Genomic DNA, 25,472 nt, shown 5'->3' with positions numbered 1-25,472 from the left:
AAAGGGATTTATTCAGACCCCCTTAATCATTCAACATGTTCCGTTAATAAAAAATAATTGAACACACAAGATCACTAACCGGTTATTACTCGACAAAGTATTTCAATTGTATTTAATTAAATAAAATATTACATGATTTTTTTTTATACTGTTCAGATATCGAAATTCATTTAATTCAATTATACAGTATATTTCGACGATACAGTTCTCTAAGTGTTATAAATAACTTCAATATAATAATCACTTGATAAATGATATTTTAGGTTATAGGTTTACAAACTTACTAATGAATCAAATCATATTAAATCATGTTATTCCATACTTAATAGCAGTCTCGATTGATAAAAATCCAGTAACACTTTTATTTAGCAAAAAAAAAAATATATAATTTGTCATAAAGTTTGTTTAATATAATTAAGAGTAAAAATACAATTAAGGAATATTAGAATATAAAGAATTTCGGTGATCAAGAAAAAATACAAATGTTTAGATTCATCGGTCCTATCCATCATAACCTCTAAAAAAAAAAAAACAAAAAAATTCTAACTTATATTAGAAGCCGATTACACTTAAAAATTACAATTTTATACGTTTATTCTGTGTTCTACATCACACCTAATTATTCTTTCACATAATTCAAATATATTTCTTATAAATAATAACTTATATTATAAGTTATAATATTTCAATGCAATGTGTGCGGTAAAATTTGTAATCATTAAGTAAATTTGTCTCGTCATAGAAAATCAACACATAGATAACCGCATAAAAATTTAATTCAATTGTCATATTTGTGGAATTTCGTTTACTAAGAATGATAATTTTACTCAATTTTACAAATAAGTCCATTGTTATCATAGTAAGTATATTTATAAAAAATTTACCGCAAACAACTTTTTTACACAACATGTAAACCCGCCGGGTTGCATAAAAAATCACTAAACATATTTTGATGAATCAATAGTGAACATTAGTTATACAATCACTTATCACATCACTTATACAATTATTTAGTTGCCCACGAATGGCCCAATAAGCTAATTAATTTTTCTAATAACTCAGTTGAAATATTTAAAATAAAATGTAAGTAAAAAAAAAAAGCTCTAATGGGTGAACTAGATATAATAACATCATTAAATTAACTTATATAATGAAGAGATTAAGTTACAATATAAAAATTCTATACCATGCTATAAGAAATAAATTTAAAATGAAAAATATTTTAAACAAAATATTTATCGAGTAGATAAGTTACTATTAAGTCAATGATTATATAAAACATGAACAGTATATTTGAGAAATAATTACATCAGTCAACCCAAATAAAAGATGGTACTGACGAGATCATAAAGATGAGAATAAAAATAATAATTTTACTAATTATCATTTATGACTTCTTTATTTAAAAAAAAAAATATTTTATTATAATATTATTGTGGATTATTTTTTGTAATCAAATTTCTAAAATCACTCAATTCAGCCATACATTTAAACATCCTATATATATATAAACCTATACTATAAGTGTAATACAAAATCAATACGATTACTATTGGATGATAATATTATAGGTATGTCGTATACTGTAATAGGTTAAAATCTAAATAACTATGTATCATTGGATAAATAATATTTTTCAGTTAATGTGATTCTATACTTAACACTTAACGACTATCTCAGCTTGTAAATTCTCCTCTCGATCAATGTTTTTTTTTTAATATAAATGTAGATGATATATTCTAATATTTTATGTAAGTATTTAGACTAAAATGTTTAGTTTAATTTCAAATATTAATTGCATAATCGTAATATTTAGATAAAAATAATTTCTAAGTTATAATTCATAATAATGAGTATAAAAAATTTATATTAAAAAAAATCATTAATTATTTATGATTATGGAAAATATTCTTTCAAAGGTGATAGGAAGATGACATAAATTAATGTACTCTTCTTAATAATTAATAAAGAGCGTGTACTACTAAAAATTACAGTCTTCAACATTTTAAGTCATTATAAAATTAAAAGTTAAAAAGTATCGTAGTGGGACTGTCTGTTCTTTAAAATTTTTTCTATTAAAGTAAGTGCAATAACCCGCAGGTGACGTTAATATATTTTTCTTTACTATAAAACAAATATCCTGCTGCTATCCATGTCACTTTGTTTGATTATAGTTGCTAAAAGGTGATGGTATGGCATTTTTTTAAATTATTTGTATTTTTGTACTAAAAAAAAAAAAAACCAAAACAAATTTTTATTTGTTATCAACAATAACACCTGTTTAATTTTGTAATTATTAAATACAAAATTCATTTGACGTCTAACGAATATAAATTGTAGAGTCATGCTATACCTACTAATTATATTATCCAATTTTAAATTGTAACTTTGTAAATTCAATAGGTATTTTTTTATTATTATTTATTATTAGAGAGAACCCGCGACATCATAGGCCATTGGGTGTGGTATGGTACGGAATAGGTAATTTTGTGTATTAATTGTTTGTACGTCTATAAGTTGATAGGGTTTTAACATGTGTTTGTGTATGTATGGCAAGGATATGTTGCTAAAAATCCCGATCGGTAACCCATTCGGAAGCTAGCAACTGCATTTCCGCAGATTGAGCTTACGACCACGCCTCATAAAACCACTGAATAAGTATTGTATTTTGTGTAAGAGCAATGTTTAAAAATGGCAGTTTATGTGCATATAATTTTGCATCAAATAGAGTATATTGATTAGTAAATGAAAATTATTTAATGGTTAAGCGTATAACGACGGGTAAACGGAAAACTGGTACGGTCTTTATAAATGCGGAATACTGATACCATTCACAATATGCATGGTTTCCCAAACTTAGATTTTAGAATAAGTTAATAACGCTTTAGCATTTTTACCCCTTAGTGAAGTAATAGATGGAATGGTTTATTTATATACAACGACACCTGCACAAATGTTACCTTTATTAAATTATTTTGACGAAACTCATGTTAGTGGGAACACTGAGAGCCCAATATTTTCTCCCCACTTTTGGAATGTGCATGAAATTACTTTACATAATAGCAACAGAACAAATAATCCATCATTTTGGTTAGTAGTTAAATGTAGCAACAAGATGAAACGGCAACGCGGATTGAAAGAACATACAATACAAATAATACCTTAAAAAAAGTTCAAAAAACAAAATATTTTGCAAGACAAACTACATAATGAATGTGAAAGCTATTTGAATAAAGAGATTAATTTGGACAATTTTTAAATAATTTAGGTAAGTGTACGAAATAGTTGTTTATATTTATTAACTATGAATTTATCATTGATCATAAATTATATATTGTATTTATTGTATATTTATTTTAATTATCAACTATTTTGTATGAACTTATTTGTGTGCTTTTTTCATTTTTATTTTTAACATTATTTTTTTGTTTTCAAAGTATTATTTAAATTTAACTTGTTGACGATGGTAATTTATCAAAACTATAAATAAACAATTCGTAAATATTTTAAGACACTGAAATTTAAATTTTGAAGAGTACCAGTATTCCGCGTTTTTGATTTCTTTTGTTATAAATTCTATGGACCATACCAATGTTCCGAGTATCATAACGACGAATGTATTTTTTCATAAAAGTAAATCGTTTTTTGGTAACTCGTTAAAATTAAGTTAAAATAAGTACAGAAAAATTAAACGTGTATTTATAAGAATGGTAATCTAATTGTTAATAAAACAAATTTAAAATAGTTATTCTTAGTTCATAAAAATAACTTCCATATATACAGATGATATCAGAAGATTTGTGTCATTACAAATACTGTACATTATATTTTGTACATAATACGAAAGTTATTAGAGATGATATATTTGAACATATATCTACTATTTTAAATAATAATTTAACTTTTTATTACTCAAGACAGTTTTAAATTTTGTGAAAAAATATCAATGTGATGATTAATCTTGTTGAAATTAATAAAATTCATAGTTAAAATATTGGATATAAAACACATTAAATAAATAAACAATATTCGTACTACAGTGTATCAATATAAAATTCACAAAATGTTTGTGTTATAATCATAGTTGTTATTTGTTAACATAAATAAAAGTAAATACAAATGTCATGTATTGCTTTTCTGACGAATTTCTGTTCCCTATAGTATTATTTTTCTATACATTAATTTTCTGTGTTTGTCATTGCACCAAATGACTTTCCTGGGTTTTATAGCCTCTCTATGCGCTGTCTTATGAAAATAATTAATTTTGATTTCTTCGACAGCAAGTAACGCATTAATATTTAAGTTAAGACGTGGTTTATCACTGTGACTATCAAAATATATATTAATGTACTCTAAAAAATGTGACCACTGGAACATAATTCAGTTGACAGAATTCATTAAGCATTAATTGATTCAATTGGAAGCATGGTTTCAGTGAGTGAAATAAACAATAATAATAGCGACGACAACAACAATGTTTTCTGTGCGTAAGTGCAACAACTAATTTGCATACAATTAGAGTGGTTGAGCTAAGACATTTACTAAGGAACATAATGTAAACAATTTGTTTTAAATGTCTAATGTGATATTCGTCGACACATAATTATATTGCTTGAGTTAAAAATAGGTACAACAATGCGTGTGCATATGTTGGATAGTGCGTAAATTATAACTGCCACAAAATCTTTATATGTAAATAATGTGTTATTATATTATAAAATTTTACCTATATAACTGAAAACGTTGAAAACTTTTATGCTGCAACAGATTCGAAATTATATTAAGCTACATGTACAGTACAAATAACACCAATTTTCACGTTGGGTAATATTTTTTGAATTCCATCTTATTCGTATAAATATAATAACAAATGTGTAACCAATGTATTTCATTTATTTAAATAACGAATTTTAATTTTAAGAAGATTTATTTTTAAATTTAGAAGACAATTAAATCAATGATATTCTTTGTAATGTTTTTAAGTAATTAACTTTCAATACCTATATAGTTAATTTTTGATAGGTATAATAAAATAAATTGTATCTATCAATATTTTTCACTTTAGCACTTAAAAGCTGATTAAAAATATTTAATAATAATGATTTATTGTTGAATTCAATAAATGGTACTAAAAACAATGCTTGATAAATTTCCTCAACATTTTTCACTAATAGTCGTAATTTTTCTAAAACTTCTGGAAACTACTTAGAAAATTGAAAAATTGATTTTCAAAATATAAACTCCTCTCAATTTCTCCAATCATAGAAATTTATTTTAAATTTAACGATAATTTATTTGTGTTATTCTACAAAGTGTTTAGTAGAGCATTATTTATACATAAATATTGTAAAATGATACATATTATGTAATTATAATGTTATAAATGTTATAATGTAATACATTGATATAATTATATGTAATATTAAAAATATTACTTTTATAAGAACAATTTAATTTTCAATGTTCAAATAATGTGGTCAGGTAAATTACATTTGATTCTGTTACGTTTAAAAGTATTGAAATCAACATAATGATAATTAAATTATCCAGAGTATTTAATCTTAATAGTTATTTTTAAAACTCCTATAAATATCTTATAATTCTTAAAAAATCTTTAAAAATACTTACCTACAAACATAATACTAGATAAAGTAAACTTTTGAGAAATGCTCTAGGCAATATTATCCAACTATTTTTATCCTTTTGCAGTTTATATGTAATACATAACAGGTATGTTATAACAAAATTAACATGTAACAGATGGTAAAATCTATTTGTAAAATATCTCATGTCTAGTTAGTAATTTATTATATTTATTATAAACGTAGCTGATTTCAAAGTTATGGATTTCAAAAATAATTTTCTCTTTCAGTTTATTGACAATTTATTTTTATATCAATAAATTATTCAAGACTAAATCGCAATAATTTAATTTAAAAAAAAGCGATAAGTTGTGGATGTCACTCTGCTGTGCAGTAGGTTACAAGTGGGTTACTTTAAAGGATGAAATTAAATTTGAATCCAATGATATTATATCATTGTATACGAAAAACGATTCTGAGCGGAGACGGTTTTTCTGTCTAGGATATATTATAGATTATTAAAAAATTTAAAAAGAAATTTTTTTATGAATTTCTATGTAAAATAATTTGAACATTGCCGTAATTTTTACGTATCTAGTTAAAATTTGAACTTAAAATGCTTATAAAAAAAATCGTGCCTATGCATTTTTAATATTTTTCAACTGCTATTGTAACAATATGTTAGGTGTCTTGAAATAAATTTTCAAGCTTTTCTACCCAACAAATAAAATTTTAGCGATATTTATAGAAAAAAAAACTAAAAAAGTTGAAAAATTAAAATGCCTGTATAAACATTCGGTGAAAATTTCAAGTATCTGCAGTCATTTGTTTTAGAGTTACACCAAAATAAGAAAACCCTTAAATGAGAAATCTAGTGAAAATCCAATATTGTAAAAATTTAATTTAACAATTTAATTTACTTTTATACATTAATAATATTTACAAAGATAAATTAAATTATTAATTATAAACCATTTTTCGTAACTATACATTATAAATTTATAACTTGAATTGAACAAGCTATGATGAGTAAAAAATAAACAAAAATTACCATGTTACCCAAAATTAAATGTATAAAAATCATTCACGTCTTTTGCTGTGAGACCACGCGTAAAATCGTCATAAAATCTTAATAACTAATTTTTTCCATTGTTCTTTAACATCTTGTTTCCAACAAGAGTTGACTATAAATGTATAGTAATGTACTAATATTTATTGTGTATTTCATTAATGCTGACCTCTTAGGTTTTTATGAACAGGTTTTTTTTTTAAAACTAAATATAACCTATACAATCAAATAAAATATCGCCTACCATTAAAAATGGTATATTTATTCAGGACTCTAATATTATATTTGAAAATGTCAAAAACATCCATACCCGAAAACGATGCCTAACGTGAGCATATAACACCAATAGAATTATAGAGAGCACTCGACTACTGACACTTGACTCAAAATTATGCATACCTACACTAACAATATCGCATTATTTATAAAACATAATAATATAAAAAAATATATTTTAATGATCGGATTACCTTTGAGTTGGCTTGATCCGAATGTGTCCGGTAGCAGAACTGGAACAATGCCACGGCAATAGCCACGATGAGTCCCAATACTAGTATGTAAAATATACCAGCAATGTTGTTTAACGTGAGCTCGGCATTGCGGAAAGACTCCTACGGGAATAAAAACGTGCGTTATGTAGAACGTTAGCAATTTTTGACTTTTTTAATAAAATTCAGTGATATTTCGTGTTTTATGATGCACAACAAGGACAGAGAGACGCGAGAAAAGTTTACCATCGCACTCCTGCACCAAGTTCAAAATAAAAAGGACATAAATTGCTGCTATAACCTATTTTTTCTTTCTTTTATTTTGTTTGTGGGTTTGCTAGTAATGTAAAACTGCGAACAAGCAAATGGACTGAAAGTAAAGTTTTAAAAATTCAACTACCGTTTTTGTTCAAAACGGTCTTTAAGTGGCCAACCCTCGACGTATTTTTCTTTTCAAAAAAAATTAATGACTTTCGGATTGTTTTATTTATACATTATTTCTATTCCCCAAAATTGAGATTTCTATCATTACCTTACTAAAACCAAAAAATCATATACCTACCAATTACCATGTATTTAACTATAATAGTCAGTCAACATTGCGTTACATAATATGAGTAATTTATTAATGTACCCTATTCGTTGAGAGTGATTTGTTTAACTTATAAGTTTAGGAAAAAAATAAAATGAACAACCGACGAAATATCCTCATGTAAAGAAATTATCAATTAACAAGAAAAATCGTGAATATTTTTATTAAATATCTTGCAATAACAATTAAATGTAATATTGTAGTAATTCAATGTTAATCTAAAGACTCTTTAACGAAATACCACATGTCCATATTAATTTTAATAAATTTTAAATTATATTTAAAATGTGTCAACATTTTACATGTTATTACAAGTTTGTATACAATTTAGAATTTAGAATTTATTATTAGGATAAATTTTAATAAATAAACAGTTTTATACAATATAATTTATGAAACTTATGAATATAATATTATTAATTTTAACCAATGATATTTATTATTTTTTTTTTTTTTTTTATATTTAATAATTTATATTTATCACATAAAATAGGTACAATATTTTTACCTATGTCAATAAAAATGAACCGAAGAAATAAATTTATCATTGAAAAATAGTTTCAAAAAATAATTTAAATTATAATATTTATTTATTTTATAAATAGCATGTAAGTATGGTTCTTTATTTCTCACCTTTGCCTCGTAACTGCACTCATCAATCCACCATTTGTTTTCCAGCCTTGTAAGTTCACCGCTATCAGTCAATTGTACGATTGCAGCGTTTATTCGATTCCTAAACAGAAACAACAACAAATCAACTATATTAATATGTATGTAAAAGTATAATTTATTTTATATATTATATTAATTGATATTATGTAAACAATACATTTATATAAAATAAATTAAATTATAAAATGATCTCCTTGGCTCTCAATGAAAAATATGGGCGGACTGTGGTAAGATTTATAGAAGATATGATTATATGAGGGATTAACACCGTACAATGGGCAGCGTTTATTAGATATGTTTGGTGTGCAAAAAATTAATTATAATTATTAATTAACATATGATACAATTTAATTTATAGATCTTCGACAAAAATACCATTAACTGTAATCGATAGTAAACATAATCTCATCATCAATGTATAAGAGTTATAAATAAAATTATATTAATAATAACTCTCAACTATTATATAATAAGTAAGTTAATTAAAAGATACTCTAATAATTACTTTCTAAAACTCCCTGCTCAACATAATTGATTTATCCACTAGTAGTATAAAAACCATTGAGACTTAATTCTTGACCTTCGATTGATGCTTTCATTTGTGTAGGTAGTTTAATAATTTTCGTAAAGATATAAATTGCCTTTGGATGTACCAAATATTGGCACGAAGCGCATAAAAGAGAAATAAGTTCAATATAGGTGTTGTGCTCGAATAGACCCAAGAGAATACCGTTTGGGCGGGGATAAAATTAACGGAAGGACAATCATATAGATCAAACTGCAAAGCACCACCATTCCTCTCTACTCCCCCCTTTTTTTGGCTCTAGAGCATTTTTCGGTGGCCCTTGGGGACCCTCTTGATACCCTTATAAATCGCTTATAGGATTCGATCGAATGGTAAAACAATGTTGAACGAGAATATTGTTTATATATAAAACCATTAAAACAAAAATACAAACGATTTATTACTTACTACAAACAATTTTCAAAAATAAATATATAAAAATATAAAATATTATTTTGTAAGTTTGATAAAAAAGGTATATAAATTATGTAACTATTAGTTTAAAGTTATGTATCGTGATGTACATACGGTACGAACTTTTGAAAATACCTATATGTAACACTGTTGAATTTCATAGGTACCTAACTGTTTTACTGATAAAACGTATATTTCTTTATAAGAGTTTCAATTTTGTATTTTGTACAACCTATGAATCCAAAAACGCATTATGTTTTCTATTTATTTATCTTAAACACATACGCACCAAGGCTAATCGACTAGATTTTACATCGATCACATGTAACTTTCTCTCATTTGGTGTCTAACTTAACATAGGTAGGTCAAACGTATTGATGGCGTACCAAATATAGGTACATCATAATATGTAGAATGCAATTTGATATTAACAAATATATTCATGACATACCAGCTTACTAGAGAAAGCCCAAAACTTCTCTATTTGTTGCTTAAGAACTTTGTCACCACTCAAACTCAATCACCTCCACAAGTGACTACAAACGCGGCCACCAACTTGTTCCGCAAAACATGCATAACACTCAGTTCTTTAATAATGTTATTAAATAGCATTAAATGTATTCATTGGCATATATCTCTTATTAAGTGAAAACTGAAAATATATTATTTAATTCTAAATCTATGCATGTCACTTGGCCACTATAACTACTAGGAAAACTATGAAAAGTAAATTAAATCATTTTTATATCCAGAATGTGAAACCATCTTTTATACAATTAAATAAACTTAACAATTTAGAAAGTTCTATATCGTAATTGTATTTACATTATACATTTTAACATTAAAAACCTTTCGTATACTACCATGTTATTGTGCATCTAATTCTATGTCTCCTTTGTAGTTATCATGTACGAGGCAGTTAGCCACAACATAATATTCAATGTTATAATTCAAACGCTCATAAAAATTTAATTTGAATTTTCGGTGGACATTTATTTTGTGATAAAGATTGAAAAACTTGTAAGGAATCTTGTATTAAATTTTCAAATCATAGATTTAAAAAGAAAATTTTTTATGAATTTCTAGCTTAAAATAATTTGCGAATTTTTGTGATTTTTACGTATTTTGTCAAAATTCAAACTTTGAATGCTTTTAAAAAAAAAAATCGTGACTATAAATTTATTTTATTTTTCAACTGTTATTGTAACAATATGTTAAAACCTTGTATTAAATTTTCAAGATCTTCTACCAAAAAAGTAAATTTTTATCAATATTAATTTAAATAAAAACTAATAATGATCGAAAATTGCAAAATACCTATGAATAGTTGAACTTAAGTCGAAAATTTTTGAAAATTGCATGGTGGATAGAATATACTTATATAAACATTAGGTGAAAATTTCATGTATCTATGGTCATTTGTTTTAAAGTTACATCAAAAATCAAAATCGATTTTGTCGAAAAATGAGTGTGCGTAAAATTTCCCGTTTTTCCCTTAATTTTTAGTTTGTTTTTCTCAATTATTTAGAAAAGTATTAAGAATTTTTTACTTTTGACCACCCAAAGTACCAACTAGATTCACTTTCTGATCGAACGAGGTACTGAAGTCAAAAATCGAAGCATTTTTACTGCCCCAAAACGTGATGACAGACACAAAAAAAAAAAAAAAAAAAACACACATCATGGTAAAATCAATACATTCATCGCTCCGCTCAGAATCTAAAATCAAAAGATACTGCAGTATATAATCTTGAAGAGTTAAAAATAAAATATATTTTTATTTGCGTTTTATGTTTTGTATGATGATTGCACCATGTAATTAATCAGTATTCTGAAGTTATGATTTGAACCTTATATTTATTTGTGGATCGTTTAGTGAATGAAAAAAAAAACAATAACCAATGATTGATAATTGATAAATGATTGAAATTATTCAATACGATTTTGGCATACATTGTACGTGAACCGTGAACAGTTTTTTCATTATACAATTTAAACAAAAATAATTTCGCCATCTTAAACAACTGTTGTTCTGAGAAAACAGTTGAAATTTAATATCGTTTTATTAAATTATTAAAATGAAGACGTTTCAAAAAAAATATCTATGATATACACACTTATTCAAAATAAATACGATAAATAATGAAACATAAGTTTTACAATAATTTAAGTGTAATTCTGGTATTTATGTAGGATAAATATAGCGATTGGCCATATAATTGATTCAATTTTCTCGATTTGATACCTACTATACTAATATAATATTAACTTAAGTAGTGCCTTTAAAATAAATGTATTATAAAAGTATTACCTACATATATAAACACATACAGTTTCATAATATAATGTAGGCGTAAGTTTAATACATAAATTAAAGAATGGCACAATTAAATATACAACAAATTTATTTTTAGTCAACCCATTTAAAACGTCCAACTGTTTAATTTATATTAAAACAACACCTAATTTTTTAAAAAACAATAATTATAATAGTAATAACATTGCATAAGTAGATAATACAATTTACCTTTGTTGTGTTAGCAAATTGATTTAATTATTTTATATTAGTCATACATTACATTTTAGAAAACATCGAACGTTGTGGAAGCGCAATTTATGAGAAATATGATATGTATATCTATTTAGTCGTTACAATAATTAAATAATCGCGTAACCGTAAGGGAATACTCGATCAATATATTCATTTATCAACTACAAAATATTAATTAATATATCATTAGTTAACATAAATTAGAATCTCAAAAATAAAAAATAAATAAAATCGAATAATACAAACCTCAATGGAAAAATATAATGAAGAAGTATAGGATTTTATAGCACATAAAAAACACATTATATTATATAAGATATAAAAATGTTTGACTATATGTGCCAGTTGCGGTACACTCCTATCAATTAAACACATTGCATCCGAATGCCGTTTCTATTAAACGGACAAACGAGAAACTGGGATATCAACTATCATGTCTCTATCAGTAACTATCAGCTCTCCATCCAAATACCATAAATCTAACACACACACACATCATGGTAAAATCAATACATTCATCGCTCCGCTCAAAATCTAAAACACAAAATCAATTAATATATGCACAAATGAGTTTTTGAGAGATTTTGAGTTTACTATATATTATGTTGTTGAATACACCATTTAAATTGATTAGTATTTATCCTTTCTGAATTCAGTGGTGTTAAAACATCGACTGTTTGATGTATTGTTCCTATATATATAATATATATAATATATATATATATATATATATATGCTCACGCGCTCAAGAGTATGCGTGAGTGTATGTAATATAATACATACACACTGAATAATGATGATAGACTTTGCACATTTGGATTTATTAAATCCTTTGCATATGGTCCTGAAAATCCTGAAGGAATCTAATTTGATTTCTAGTGATATAATAGAATTTGTTTGTAAAGTTGTTGTGTATAATAATTTGATAAGATACACGTCATAAAATTTCGAAAAAACAAGATAACAATTTAAAATTAGTCAAGATCAGGAGTAAAAAAAATACATATTTTACCAGGGTAAATAATATAAAACACAAGTAAACAATAATTATTAAAGAAGTAAAATGTTTTGTTATAATCATCAACTGTTTATACAGTTAACAGATTAATAAACATAATATCGAATATACCTTTATTTTGTCAAGTTGAAATTTATCATTAAACTACAATTGTCGTACCACCACAGAGTAAAAATATTTTGATTCACGTATGGTTAAAAATATGTATAATTTATTAATTGTTTTGTGTCATAATTATTTTTAGTTAGGTACATTTTAAAATGAAAAACTACATATTTCAGTATATAAAATTCATGGAATCTTATACCAACAACGATTTATCAGATTATCGTACGCATACCTAATATAAGTACAATATCCAACTGGATTATAAATAATTTAAATTAAATGGTTATTTCTCTCAGCTTGACTCAATCCCCGGTTTATTAAATAAACAGGACTGATTATTATTTCACGTATATTTAAAATTGACCATTTAAATAATTAAATCACCGTTAAAATGCATTGTTTAAAAAATACATATAAATTGGTTTGTACACTTCTGATCATTGAATTAGAGTCCAACCAATACCATTAGAATTCATTTACGATTTAATTAATTTAAAAAGTAAATAAGTACACAATAATATTATATTTGAAGTATCTAGATAAAATTTGATAGGTAATTAAAAATAAATATTAATAATGTATATGATTATGATAATAACTTATTAAATTATCGAGTATTTATATTATACTATTATCAAAAAAAAATTATGTAATTAACGTAGAAAAATGAAAATTATAACACGTTATTTTGAACATTAAAATGTACATAAGCTATAAACGTTTTTTCAACAAACTTCCTTCTCACCCTAACCTTCTAATATCTGGTTAGCCACTCACACAATCTCTAGAAATCCACCACGGTATTTAATTTAAAAAAATATATATAAATTATATTTAAGCAAAAGGATGTGCGATCACTAGATAATTTCTTCCCTCACCTTGTTCATGTTTTTCTTAAATTATATTGTAGTACATATTATTATTATGCTTGTGTATAAGTTGTATATTCTCAAATAAAAATTTTAAATAAAATAAAAAATTTCGAAAATAAATCGGTCTTTGCAATATTAGTATATAGTATCTTAGCATGTAAATAAATCTAGTAAACATATTATGCGAACACCCGCATTCTGTTAAATTTAGATTATCATCAGAATAAGATTAGAGAAATTTCATTTTTTATCATGAATATTCTAATAAATAGAAAACTCAAATATAGAAAACAACGTTTTGAAATCGGCGTCAGTTAACCAGTAGTTTTTACAAATCTCATTGAATAGACACGTGTGTCTCTCTATAATATATAATGTGTGTGTATAATAATATGTGTGTGTATATATATATATATATTTCTTGTGATCAAAAATGTGTCGCAGAAAATTGGGTTTTCTTTTTTTCTTTTTTCATATCAGACTCTCGTCTTGGAAAATGTGATTTCGCGGAATGTAATCCGAGAGAGTCATTCAACCGAAAGACGCGCGTAATATTCCCACTTGCGTCCCTTTACCCGTGCTTCACATCCCGTCAGTGATCTTATTTCCCAAAAGTCCCAAACGAGATTTGTCAATATTATATATAAGAAATATATAAAAAAAATAGATCAGTCTCACCTTAGCGGAGACCCAAGTGGCATCGCTATACCGTAGCCCTTGACGTCTAAGTTACGTCCGACTTTCATTGTATCACAAGGTTTCCTCATGTTCACAAAGTCATTTTTGGGGGACTCAATAAGTAAAGCAAACTTTCCATTTGAGTTCCTTACTCTTTGAATGCCTTCATCGTATGTATCCACGAACACGTGTGTCCGCGAGTTCATGAACTGCCACATTTTACTGTATAACGAACTGTGTGATCTCTATAATATAGTAATAAAACAAGTATAAGTGATACGTTTATAATAGTTATAGTTATTATATTTTATCGTTTGTATTATTTTTATAATTCAGTATCTACAGGCTACAAGCTACAACTATAGAAATGATTTAGCAAAATACAATTCACTATAACATAATATAATGTTATCAAATGGTAAATAAACTTTAATTATTATTAGTTATATTTAAAATGTATATTTCAATAAAGTATATGATTTACCTGTACATATATTTTAATAGGTAACTATTTATTTAAAATAATAATTAAGTAATGATAAAAGATTAAATACGGATTCAATATGATTTCTATGTTGAAATAAAAAATTAAATAACAACATATGTACAATTAATAACAATTAATGTACCTAATACTAGTTTTAAGTATACTAAGTAACCATTTTAGAAAATTGATTTATTCGATTGATTAGATAATCGATTATTCTCTTCATTTTTTATTTTTCCCTTCTCCGCGGGTTTTTTATGTGAAGTAAGAACATTCATAACAAACTACCGTGGCAAATAGCCCGAAACGAAAAGAACTCTCCGATAAAAGGAGTGGCCAACCCAACTCAAGATTTACAGTCGATAGAACTGAAAAACTGAACTCATAACGAAAAAATTATATATTAGTTCAACACCTTTTATTAATGTACCTACCTATATGAATTTTATTTTTATTTCTATTGCCGTTTTTCACATATCCCATAGTAAATGTATTGGAAGTTATTCAGAAAAGTGTTCAATTTTCACCCAGTAAAAAAGCAAATACAAAATTAATTCGGAGAATAATTTATCTCCATAGTTCTTGTGGTTTGAATTTAATGGTGTTGACGTTCGCAGACCTCGTTGGATAAACAGCTTATTAAAGAGGCAATCAAGTATTGAGAATAATTCCAAACGTCGACGCGACGAAAAAGTCACTGCCAGACGTAAAGTTTTTAAATAAAAAATGATTTTTTTTTTTTTGAATTTTTATAGAATAAGAAAAATAATAATAAAACCCGTGTCACTAGCCTCTTATAGTGTGTTATGCAGAAAGATAAAATAATACGTTTAAACAGGTTGGCCCTTGGTTGTTTACTTATATAATAGCAGTATAATTGAAAGTATAAATTTTATGAAAAATTGTTGTTTTTAAATCTTAAACAATTACATTAGTTTGAAATGTTGAGCAAAAATATATATTATATGAAACGATGATGCAATAATATTAAAGACATACAATTTTATTTTACATCCACATGTTTTGCTTAAATCAATCACAATGTCGTACGCTAACGATATCATAAAATTAAATAAATATTATAGTTTAAAGTGATAATATAGCAATAATTGATTCATAGAAGAATTATTATTACCCATGTAAATAATTTAATACATAAGGTATTTTTATATGTAAAAATGTTTGGAAAATTCGAAACAATAAATAAAGTGTGAGCAAACTACTAACTTTGAAAAAATCCCACGTAGACCCATGAGAAAGAACACCATATTCAATTTCAGTTTGTGCAGCTAAATCTTCTGGTGTGCTGATTGGTGTTGACATTTTCTGCACGATCAAATACGCAGTGAAATTAGATACGTACGATGATATCAATATCACTGCGAAGAACCACCAGACTGCTCCAACAATACGTCCTGGTGTAGTCCTAAGCACATGAGTTTATAAACAATAATATTATTATTTCATTTATGGTTTAATATTAATTTTTGAGTATATACAATCAGTTGATACATAAGACATAACATAATTGAATAAATAAGCTGAAATAAATTATAATACATACATTCCTAAAAATATTATTGTATTCGTAAAATAATATAAAAAGTTAAATAATAAAATTATTTACCTACAGTGTACAAAACAATGATATATCACTATTTATAATTTATAATAATATATTATATTAAACTAAAGTAAAATCGTTAAGATACTTGAAATTCTCATCAAATATTTATGTTGACATTTCCAAGACATGGTCAAATTTTAATATATTTTGAGTTGTTTTTTTTAGCTATTTATGATAAAATTTTCAAATTTATTTAATAATTTTTCTATTATAGAAACATTTTTCATCAAATTCAAATCTAACACATGTATTACACGTACCTACCATATGACATGAGGATTATAGTGACTCCAATTTTTTTAGTTTTTTTAACGTGTATTTATGAAAAGACAAACTTTTACAATATACATAATTATATCCACAATTAAAATTCAATTTTTTTTTAATTTTAATTAACAAGTTTATACTATCGTTTAGAAAATATGTAAGTTATCAAATCGCGTGGAAGAACAAACTTTTTTAATTTGCAAGAGCTTCTGTTGTATATTTTATATTATGAATTTGGTGTATTTTTTGTACAACGAGTTATGAAAGTTCTTCCTGTTATATAACAAACACTCCTTGTTTGATTAAAATTATATTTTAATATAAGAAAATAAAAATAATTTCTATAAAAATTCTGCAAAAACTATGGATACTTATTAGTTATTATATTTAACCATTATCTAATAACTATACAGAAATAATGTACGTCAGAAATCAAAATAGTATTTCATTAAAAATGTAACAAAAATACATTTTGACAGCAAAAGATTGAAATATATTGATAAAATAATTAAATTAGATATATCAAATAGTTGTGTCATATATGAAAATAAAAAATTGTAAAAATTGTAAAAACAGAAATTATGATGAAACAATTAAAATTTGATAAATAAAAAAAAAAATATATTAAAATTTTAAAATGACAGTTTTCAAATGTTTTAATAAATTACATAATATTGAATGTTTAATGAAACGTTAATTTTAATTTTTTTTTTTTTTATTGAAATAAACCTACAATCAAAACATATTATTTGTTCAATGAGTAGGTTTAATAAGTGACAAATAAAAGTACACATTTTTAACATATTAGAGAGAATATCCAGTGAATACCCTCATTTTAATAAAATATATTTTTTGGTTAGAAGTATATAATTTTTAATTATTCAAATTAAGTATCTATCATAAACTTGATATACATTGTCACACAGTTTGTTATATTAAATAAAATAAATACATATTATACAGTTTATAATAACTTTTATATCTAACTGTTTTTCAATTATTTTTTTTCTTTATTGGTTAAGCGTCAACTTATTGTAATCACTAAAAATAGTATTATTAATGTGCATGATATTGTTCACGGTGTCAATTAAAAAAATATTTTTTCATAATAATAATTCTTATAAAGTTATAAATATAAGTTTAATGTTACAAAATTGTTTGTTGACAAATAATAATAGTTATTCAAAATTATTTGATATGTATCGAAATATAAAATGAATATTTGGATGAATCAGTTTTGATTATTGTGGGTCACAAAAAAAAAAACAAAACCTCGCAGGATCCTCGACCTAATCTTATAGAATTATTGATGACTTTTTATGTACATTGTACATTTTTGTATTATATGTATACTTGAAATTATCTTTCTTTTAATTTTAATATAATGGGTTCCTATTTTTTAAAAGCTTTCATAAAATTTTTTTCATACAAACACGTTACATAGTAATATTGGCCTCAGTGTCTCCCGAGGTGGTCAGTGGGGGCCATTGCCGCCCCCCTGAGAATTTTCGTGTCGGTTACAAAATTGGAAGTATTTTTTACATAAAGCTGGTCTTGAGTATTCAGTGACTATTTGACAATCCTTGTATCTAACAAATCATATAGGAGGTATTTAATCGAAAAGAGTAAAAAAAAAATATTGTGATTTACGATTATATTCAATCACTCAGTCACTTTTCAGTGGTTTCTACAGATTGTCTTTTAGCGCGGATGAATCAAAGTAAAAAAAAATAGTCGATCTAACTCATTGCCAAAATCGGTGAATACACGAGTATGTATATGTCACAGTTAAAACCCGAAATCCGTCGAAACTAGTTTTAACTAGTCAAAACTAGTTTCGACGGATTTCGGGTTTTAACTGTAACATATATACGAATCCAGTATGAAATAGGTTAATTTATTTGATTCAAACAAAATGAGATTGTCATTAATTTTTGAATAAAATAATAAAATATGATGTAAATTCAATTAAATAAAGTTGTTTTTATAATTAAACATTATTATGTTTTTTTTATAAAAATTTGAACTAATAGTGTAATTTTATATTAACTTAAATTAGTTTTGATTTAAAAAAAATATATTAATGATAGTATTACAAAATATGAGTAGATGAAAAAAAAAAGAAAGATGTAGTGGTAAATATTCACATAAATATTTAGGTACTAACATTTTATTTTGTCTACCCCTGAGCTACCATTTTGTGTACGTCCCTGATTGGCCTAGTGTATAACTAAATGTTGCAAATGTATTGTATTGTTAAGTTATTTTGACAATATTCATAAACACATTATACATTCAGGTGCAAGATAAATGGTAACGGAAAACTTGCAGCAGCAGAAAACAATATTTTTTCTATTGTTCTTCAGAAAATTCCTCGTGGATGATTTTGTGTAATAATTCGAAAATTAAATACATTTTTATAATGTTCTGAAAACAATATCATTTAATTTTTAATGTAATAAAGATATTGTGTTATTCATTTGTACATAAATATTATTCCGTAGATTTAGAATATTATTGTGTCGTTTAAATTAGTAATAATGATTACATGAATATAATTTCATCTTGGTAGAACATGATATATACAATTGGATATTCTTTGAAGTCTATAACAAATAAAATAGATCGTATATGATAATAGTAATATTAGGGAACGGATTTGAATGCAAGTTGCACTTTTTTCTGAATATCTAAAAACGTTGCTTTTCAAGCACAAAGTTCATTTCCTGCATCAAGGAATTAAAAATGTATTTTTATGTTTTAAATTATTTTTATATACTATAATATAGGAATGGATAAAATTCGATGAAAATTTAGATTATTCATTCTAAAAAAAGCGAGTAAGTCGTGGATGTCGCTCTGCTGTACAGTTGGTTACAAGTAGGTTACTGTAATTTAGTTCTGTAGTCCCAAAAAAAGCAGAGGGTATAGTATAAGTTATAATAGTAAACATACTATCATTGGATGATACCGTATCGTCTCCCGTTGTACTTTAATGAGTCTGTATCGGCTTCGGGTCGTTATTCCTTGCCGTCCGTTGAATGGCCGTATTGCGTCCGGTTTCGATAACGAATTTTTGATACCTAGTTAATCGCATTTATACAGTTATATGAAATAACAAAATATTATCTGATGTTAGTTCACGTTTTATTGCGAAGTGTAGCGTGCCTAAGCATATTGTCAGTTATAAAATTATAAAAATATTACAATTATTATAAAAATTGCAAAGTGTAGTGCGTTTTTCTGTTTATTTTATTCATTTTTTGTCATGGAGTACATGCTTAGCAAAGCTGGTAAACAATTAGCTGTGATTGACGAATACAAATTCGGATTCCATAAAAATTTGTCAGGAGATATTGCGCGGTGGAAGTGTACGAAACGTGGGTGTACTGCTTTTATAAAAATCTTGAATGAAGTGATAGTGGAACAAAATCTTGATCATGATCATGGAGCAGATACTACTTTAGCACGCCAAAAAATTATTAATTCGTTGAAACGGAAAGCAAGTGATGCTCTATGTGAACGTCTTCCAAAAATTATTAGGCGTGAAATAACGAGCAGTGGAATATCGGATGTTGTGACTACTGATGATATGAATAGGTTTCGAAAAAATTTAAGTGCAGCAAAATTGAGAACATTTATAATGACGAGGTGAGTGATGTTATCATTTTTACATGCCAACATAATCTTGATGCACTTCAACATGCAACTACTGTTTTCGTTGACGGTACTTTTAGAAGCACTCCTAAACTGTTCTGAGAGAATTTCTTCTCATCGTAGGATCTGAGGACTGACTCAGCCTGTAAATGGGAAGGAAAATGTTGATTGGGAGCCGATACGTCCATACCACTGACATCGGGTTGGAGCCGATACGGCCACCTTCAAATGAAAGTAGGGAGCCGAAACGGACAAACGGGAGCCGATGCGGATACTTCCCTATCATTGGGTATCACTTTTATAAAGGGTAAATAACACAACACACATACATTAATTGTACAAATTACAACTAAACATTTTTTTTATTTAAATAAATCGTGTTTTATACAAATCGTCTATCTTAAGTGATTCTTAACATTCTTAGTTTTTCTATCAAAAACATTAGTAATAACCTAATGACTTTTATCTTTATATTTTTTGGTATTTCACTACAACAGAGAGTACACGACCTCAATCAGAAGGTATACGGTGTTTATTAGAAATAACCAAAAAGTACACTGCGTATACCGCCGTATACCGCCGTATACTCCCCACTACAGCATTGCTGTAATGTATGAAATTAAATTTGAATCCAATGATATTATATTATTGTATACGAAAAACGATTCTGAACGGAGACGGTTTATCTATCTAGGATATATTATAGATTATTAAAAATCATCAAATCTTAGATTTAAAAATAACAAATTTTATGAATTTCTAGCTTAAAATAATTTGAAAATTTCGTGATTTTTACGTATGTTGTCAAAATTCAAACTTTGATGAATGCTTATAAAAAAAAGTTGTGACTACATATTTCTTTTATTTTTCAACTGCAGCTATTGTAAAAATATGTTAGGAGCCTTGTATTAAATTTTAAAATCTTAGATTTAATATTTAAAAAGAAAAACTTTTATGAATTTCTATCTCAGATAATTTGAACATTGCCGTAATTTTTACGTATTTAGTCAAATTTTGAACTTTAAATGCTTATAAAAAAAATTACCTCTGTAAAGTACCAGCTCAAGAATATTATCTTTCAGAAAAGATGCTACATTTGATACTTTTGAGCAATTTAGAGGGAGAAAAAGTGTTAAAAACCTATATTATTGAATCCTTTTCATTCTTTCAAGAAAAAAGTATTTTTTAAATATTTTCCGATTTTCTCTATAATTCACCAATAATTTCATCAACAAGTAGATTTCGCTTATCTGCAGGTAATAATAAACTACTCGAGTAAACCCCTAATGATGAAACCAATTAGTTTAATCACTCATTATCAAAAGTTCTTAATACTATTAGTTCAAAAAACTTTAGATTCAAGATAGTCAAATTTAATGAAGTACGAAGACTTTAATATTATAAATTAAGACTTGATTATCTCTTTTTTTAATGTTATTAAGCCTTGGATATAATTATTTTAATAAAATAATTACATCTCACTAAATTAAACCTAGTATGACTACACAGTTTTCTTTCATACAATAATTAATCATGAAATCTACTAATATTTTAAAAGTAAATAACATAGATTTATTTATTACAAATAATACCATATAAATATGATCAAAACATGATTATGACGTATTAAAGTATACTCGTAATTTACTTATTTATTTTTCAAGTTAAAAAGTCACTGTAGTGAATAAACGTTGCAATAATTTCCATAAATATAGCTTTTTCATTTAAGTAATTTGCATTTCGTTCCAATCTCGATGGTCAAGCACATAAATAAACATGTTAACTATGTTAGCACTTACGAATTTCAGGTAGATATAGTTTTCCTTAGTCGACTGCTAGTGGTTTTAATGTAAATGTACGTAGATAGTAACACAACACGCGCACACGGAGAGGTCAGGTATAATATATTATACCTATACGTGTGCATCCATATACAATGCAAAGGGACAGGTGTAGAAGAAGGGAAAAATGTTATTTCATTAAAATGAAGACTAAAATTTATTTATGGTGATATAATTTTAATGGTACTGGAGAACCATCTAGGTATCATTATAGCGTTATACCCTAAAACATGAGAGTCAATTACATATAAAATACTTGTTAGTTGTTACTGTTAAAATTCTATCATTGCCAAACTTTTCACTCACGAGTTTGTAACTACAGGGTAGTAAAAAAAGTCTCAGAAACAAAATAATGTAGTTATGCAAATTCCATTTGAAGCTCACTACAATATAGGTACTTATATACTTTTTCTGGAGACAGAAAAGCGACAATTCAATTTTTTTTATTTCATTCATTATTTTAATTTTAAACAAATAAACATTAATATTTATTCTATTATGGTATATGGTTCAATATTAATAAGATAAGCATTAACATTGTTATATTGAGCTAATTACGGTATAAATGTAATTATCACAAGAAGTATAACTTATACAGTTGCGTGAATGTACTATTAAATTTACATTAAATAATGCCATGGCCATACAATAGCGGGTATGATCTATTTAACGTAAGACACTCATTATCTCAAAAACTATTAATGTTTTTGAAAATATTTCTTTACATAGTTTTAAGTAAATAAAATACAACATTTTCCATCAGAAATTATATTGAATTTATTTTATCATTTTCGTTTTTAAATTTTTAAAAACAACGTTCATTTAAAATTCCTTAATCCAAATAAAAATATTTTTTGGAATACTTTGATTCATATAAACTGAATTTTTTTACGAGTAGTTTATGAATTTATAAGTATTTAAAATGAGCCGTGGTACAGGAGCATATCACAAAATGTTAATCAACTACTCTCCTTGTTACGTACGTCTCCTCGTTTAAACTTAAAATACTTATAAGTTATAATACTAATAACTAATAAAATACTTTTTCGAAAATTCGATTTTTAATTTTTATAGATCGAAATTTTTTTGAATAATGTACTAAGTTATAAAAACAAAAATTATGTTGCCATTCAATAGTCAAAAACTAAAAAAAAAATATAATCATAAAAAATTGTAAATAAAACTATACATTTTCCAAAAATGTTGTTTTTGAACTAGGTACTTAAAGTTTTAAATTTATAAAATAAAAAATATCTTCAAAAACAGCAATGTATTCTAAAATAACGAATGCCTTGCGTATAGTGGATCACACCGTGTTAGTAAACAAATATACATGGTTTTATACGGTTTTAAATCAAATTTCAATTATTTTTTAATTAAAATGCTTCCATATTGTATAATAATCGATTATGTGAAATGTAAATAGAAAATGAAAGGATACTTCAAATTTTGTTCATTTTACTAAGTATTTTAGTAGGTAGATAAATAAAACTATAATCTAACAAAATGTAGTGCTAAGTAAATAAATATACCTACTAAAGCTTAAGTTTATAAAAAGAACAAATATTTGAATAAAAATATTGGTTTAAAGATTAAAACAACTGAACCGTAAATAAATGTATTTAAGAATAAATTTGAAAAAATTTTATTAATTTTAAAGGTTATAATAGTGGTTAAAACATAGACTGTAATACTTTCACCTGTTACAGATTAAAAGTCATTGAAACATATTGTTCAGTTAGATATAGTTATTTAAATTAAATGCTTCACCTGCTAAACATCTTAAACACTCAATAAAAATTATAACATAACTTATTTTATCCACTTTTATTATTAAAATTCTATTCACAAATATCTTAAGTTTAAAATATAAATTGTGAAAATAATTATGATAGTATAATATTACTTAGCAATATTTACAGAAGTTCTATGCATACATATGATGAACTTTAATTTTTATTAAAATTAAATGATAAGTACATTTAAATGATAAATGTATAGAAAAAATCGGTGAAGATAATCGGCTGCATTGTATACAATGTCGATGATACCTCGTGGTTGAGTAGGTATTAAATTTGAATTTAAGAAGACGCTACACTCCGAAACTCGTATGTGTTGTCTCCGTCTCCGTCTTACAAGTGCATAACATAACAAATTTTAGGCTCAGAAAATCACGTTTAGCTCTGTTAGTTTTTTTTTTTTATCGTTTAAATATACACAATCTGTAAATGTTGTTTTACAATAAGTGCATGTGATGGAGGTGACATGGATTGAGTGGCTGGAGATAAGAAGCCACCCATTGGAGGCACTTAAGATTAGGATTTTAGGCTAGCTCTGTTAGTTTAAAATTTAAAATTAGTTGACCTCTCATAAAAATTAAAGGTAACATTATTATGGAGAGCTTCTCATAGACTTTTTATTGTATTTTAATTTTAAAGCGAGTTATGAGTATTTTAAAATTATAAATTGTTTGTATATCTTAAAATACTCATAACTCGCTTTAAAATTAAAATATAATAAAAAGCCTATGAGAAGCTCTCCATAATAATGTTACCTTTAAGTTTAAAGAATATTTTATAGCATATTTATTTCAGTGTAACTAGTAGTAATACACTAATAAATAATTATACGGCAGGTTAAACTAATTTATTCCAAAATTAAAAATTCATTTTCTACGTTTAGATTTAAAATTTATTTAAAAATTTTAACTTCAAACACATATAAAAAAACTTGATGCAATGCATTTTTTATATTTTTAAATTATACAAAGTTTAACTTAAAGGGAATATTTTTTTAGATGTTCAAGTAAAAACCACTATAACAAATTGTATTAATGTTCGTGGAAGACAAAAAAATTCATAGATTTTAATTGTCTATCAACAATTTTAAATAAGTTACCTTTTCAAAATTTCAGCATGAAAATACGTACACAGATATCTACTTTGTGACGATTTCAAGTATCTTTCCCTCCCCCCTTTTATATA

General features: G+C 25.5%; 2 protein-coding genes across 2 annotated transcripts in view; one reads left to right on the top strand and one right to left on the bottom strand.

The window, feature by feature from the left end:
• LOC107164967 (glutamate receptor 1-like) overlaps positions 1-25,472 on the bottom strand; it is a 194,479-nt gene that overhangs the window by 4,529 nt on the left and 164,478 nt on the right. Inside the window, exons 14-17 of the mRNA XM_089220024.1 lie at positions 16,324-16,522; positions 14,610-14,854; positions 8,365-8,464; positions 7,122-7,262 (exon numbers count right to left, since the gene is read on the bottom strand). Of these exons, the coding sequence (XP_089076150.1) occupies positions 7,122-7,262; positions 8,365-8,464; positions 14,610-14,854; positions 16,324-16,522 (685 nt within the window). The remainder of the gene's footprint in view (positions 1-7,121; positions 7,263-8,364; positions 8,465-14,609; positions 14,855-16,323; positions 16,523-25,472) is intronic.
• LOC149058698 (uncharacterized) lies at positions 20,176-20,822 on the top strand. The gene is made up of 2 exons (XM_089221213.1): positions 20,176-20,641; positions 20,771-20,822. Exons 1-2 carry the CDS (start codon positions 20,259-20,261, stop codon positions 20,775-20,777), a joined length of 390 nt encoding a protein of 129 aa, XP_089077339.1. The 5' UTR covers positions 20,176-20,258; the 3' UTR covers positions 20,778-20,822.

This window comes from Diuraphis noxia, unplaced genomic scaffold (genome assembly GCF_037042655.1).
Source record: "Diuraphis noxia isolate RWA-SAM2 unplaced genomic scaffold, SU_Dnox_SAM2 contig0002, whole genome shotgun sequence".
NCBI classification, from domain to species: Eukaryota; Metazoa; Arthropoda; class Insecta; order Hemiptera; family Aphididae; genus Diuraphis; species Diuraphis noxia.
Note: the sequence above shows the minus strand (reverse complement) of the source record. Positions and strands in the feature narration are given on the sequence as shown.

What these genes read in the sequence shown, in the direction of transcription:
- LOC149058698 (XM_089221213.1), top strand. Translation starts at nt 20,259, where the DNA reads ATGGAGTACATGCTTAGCAAAGCTGGTAAACAATTAGCTGTGATTGAC.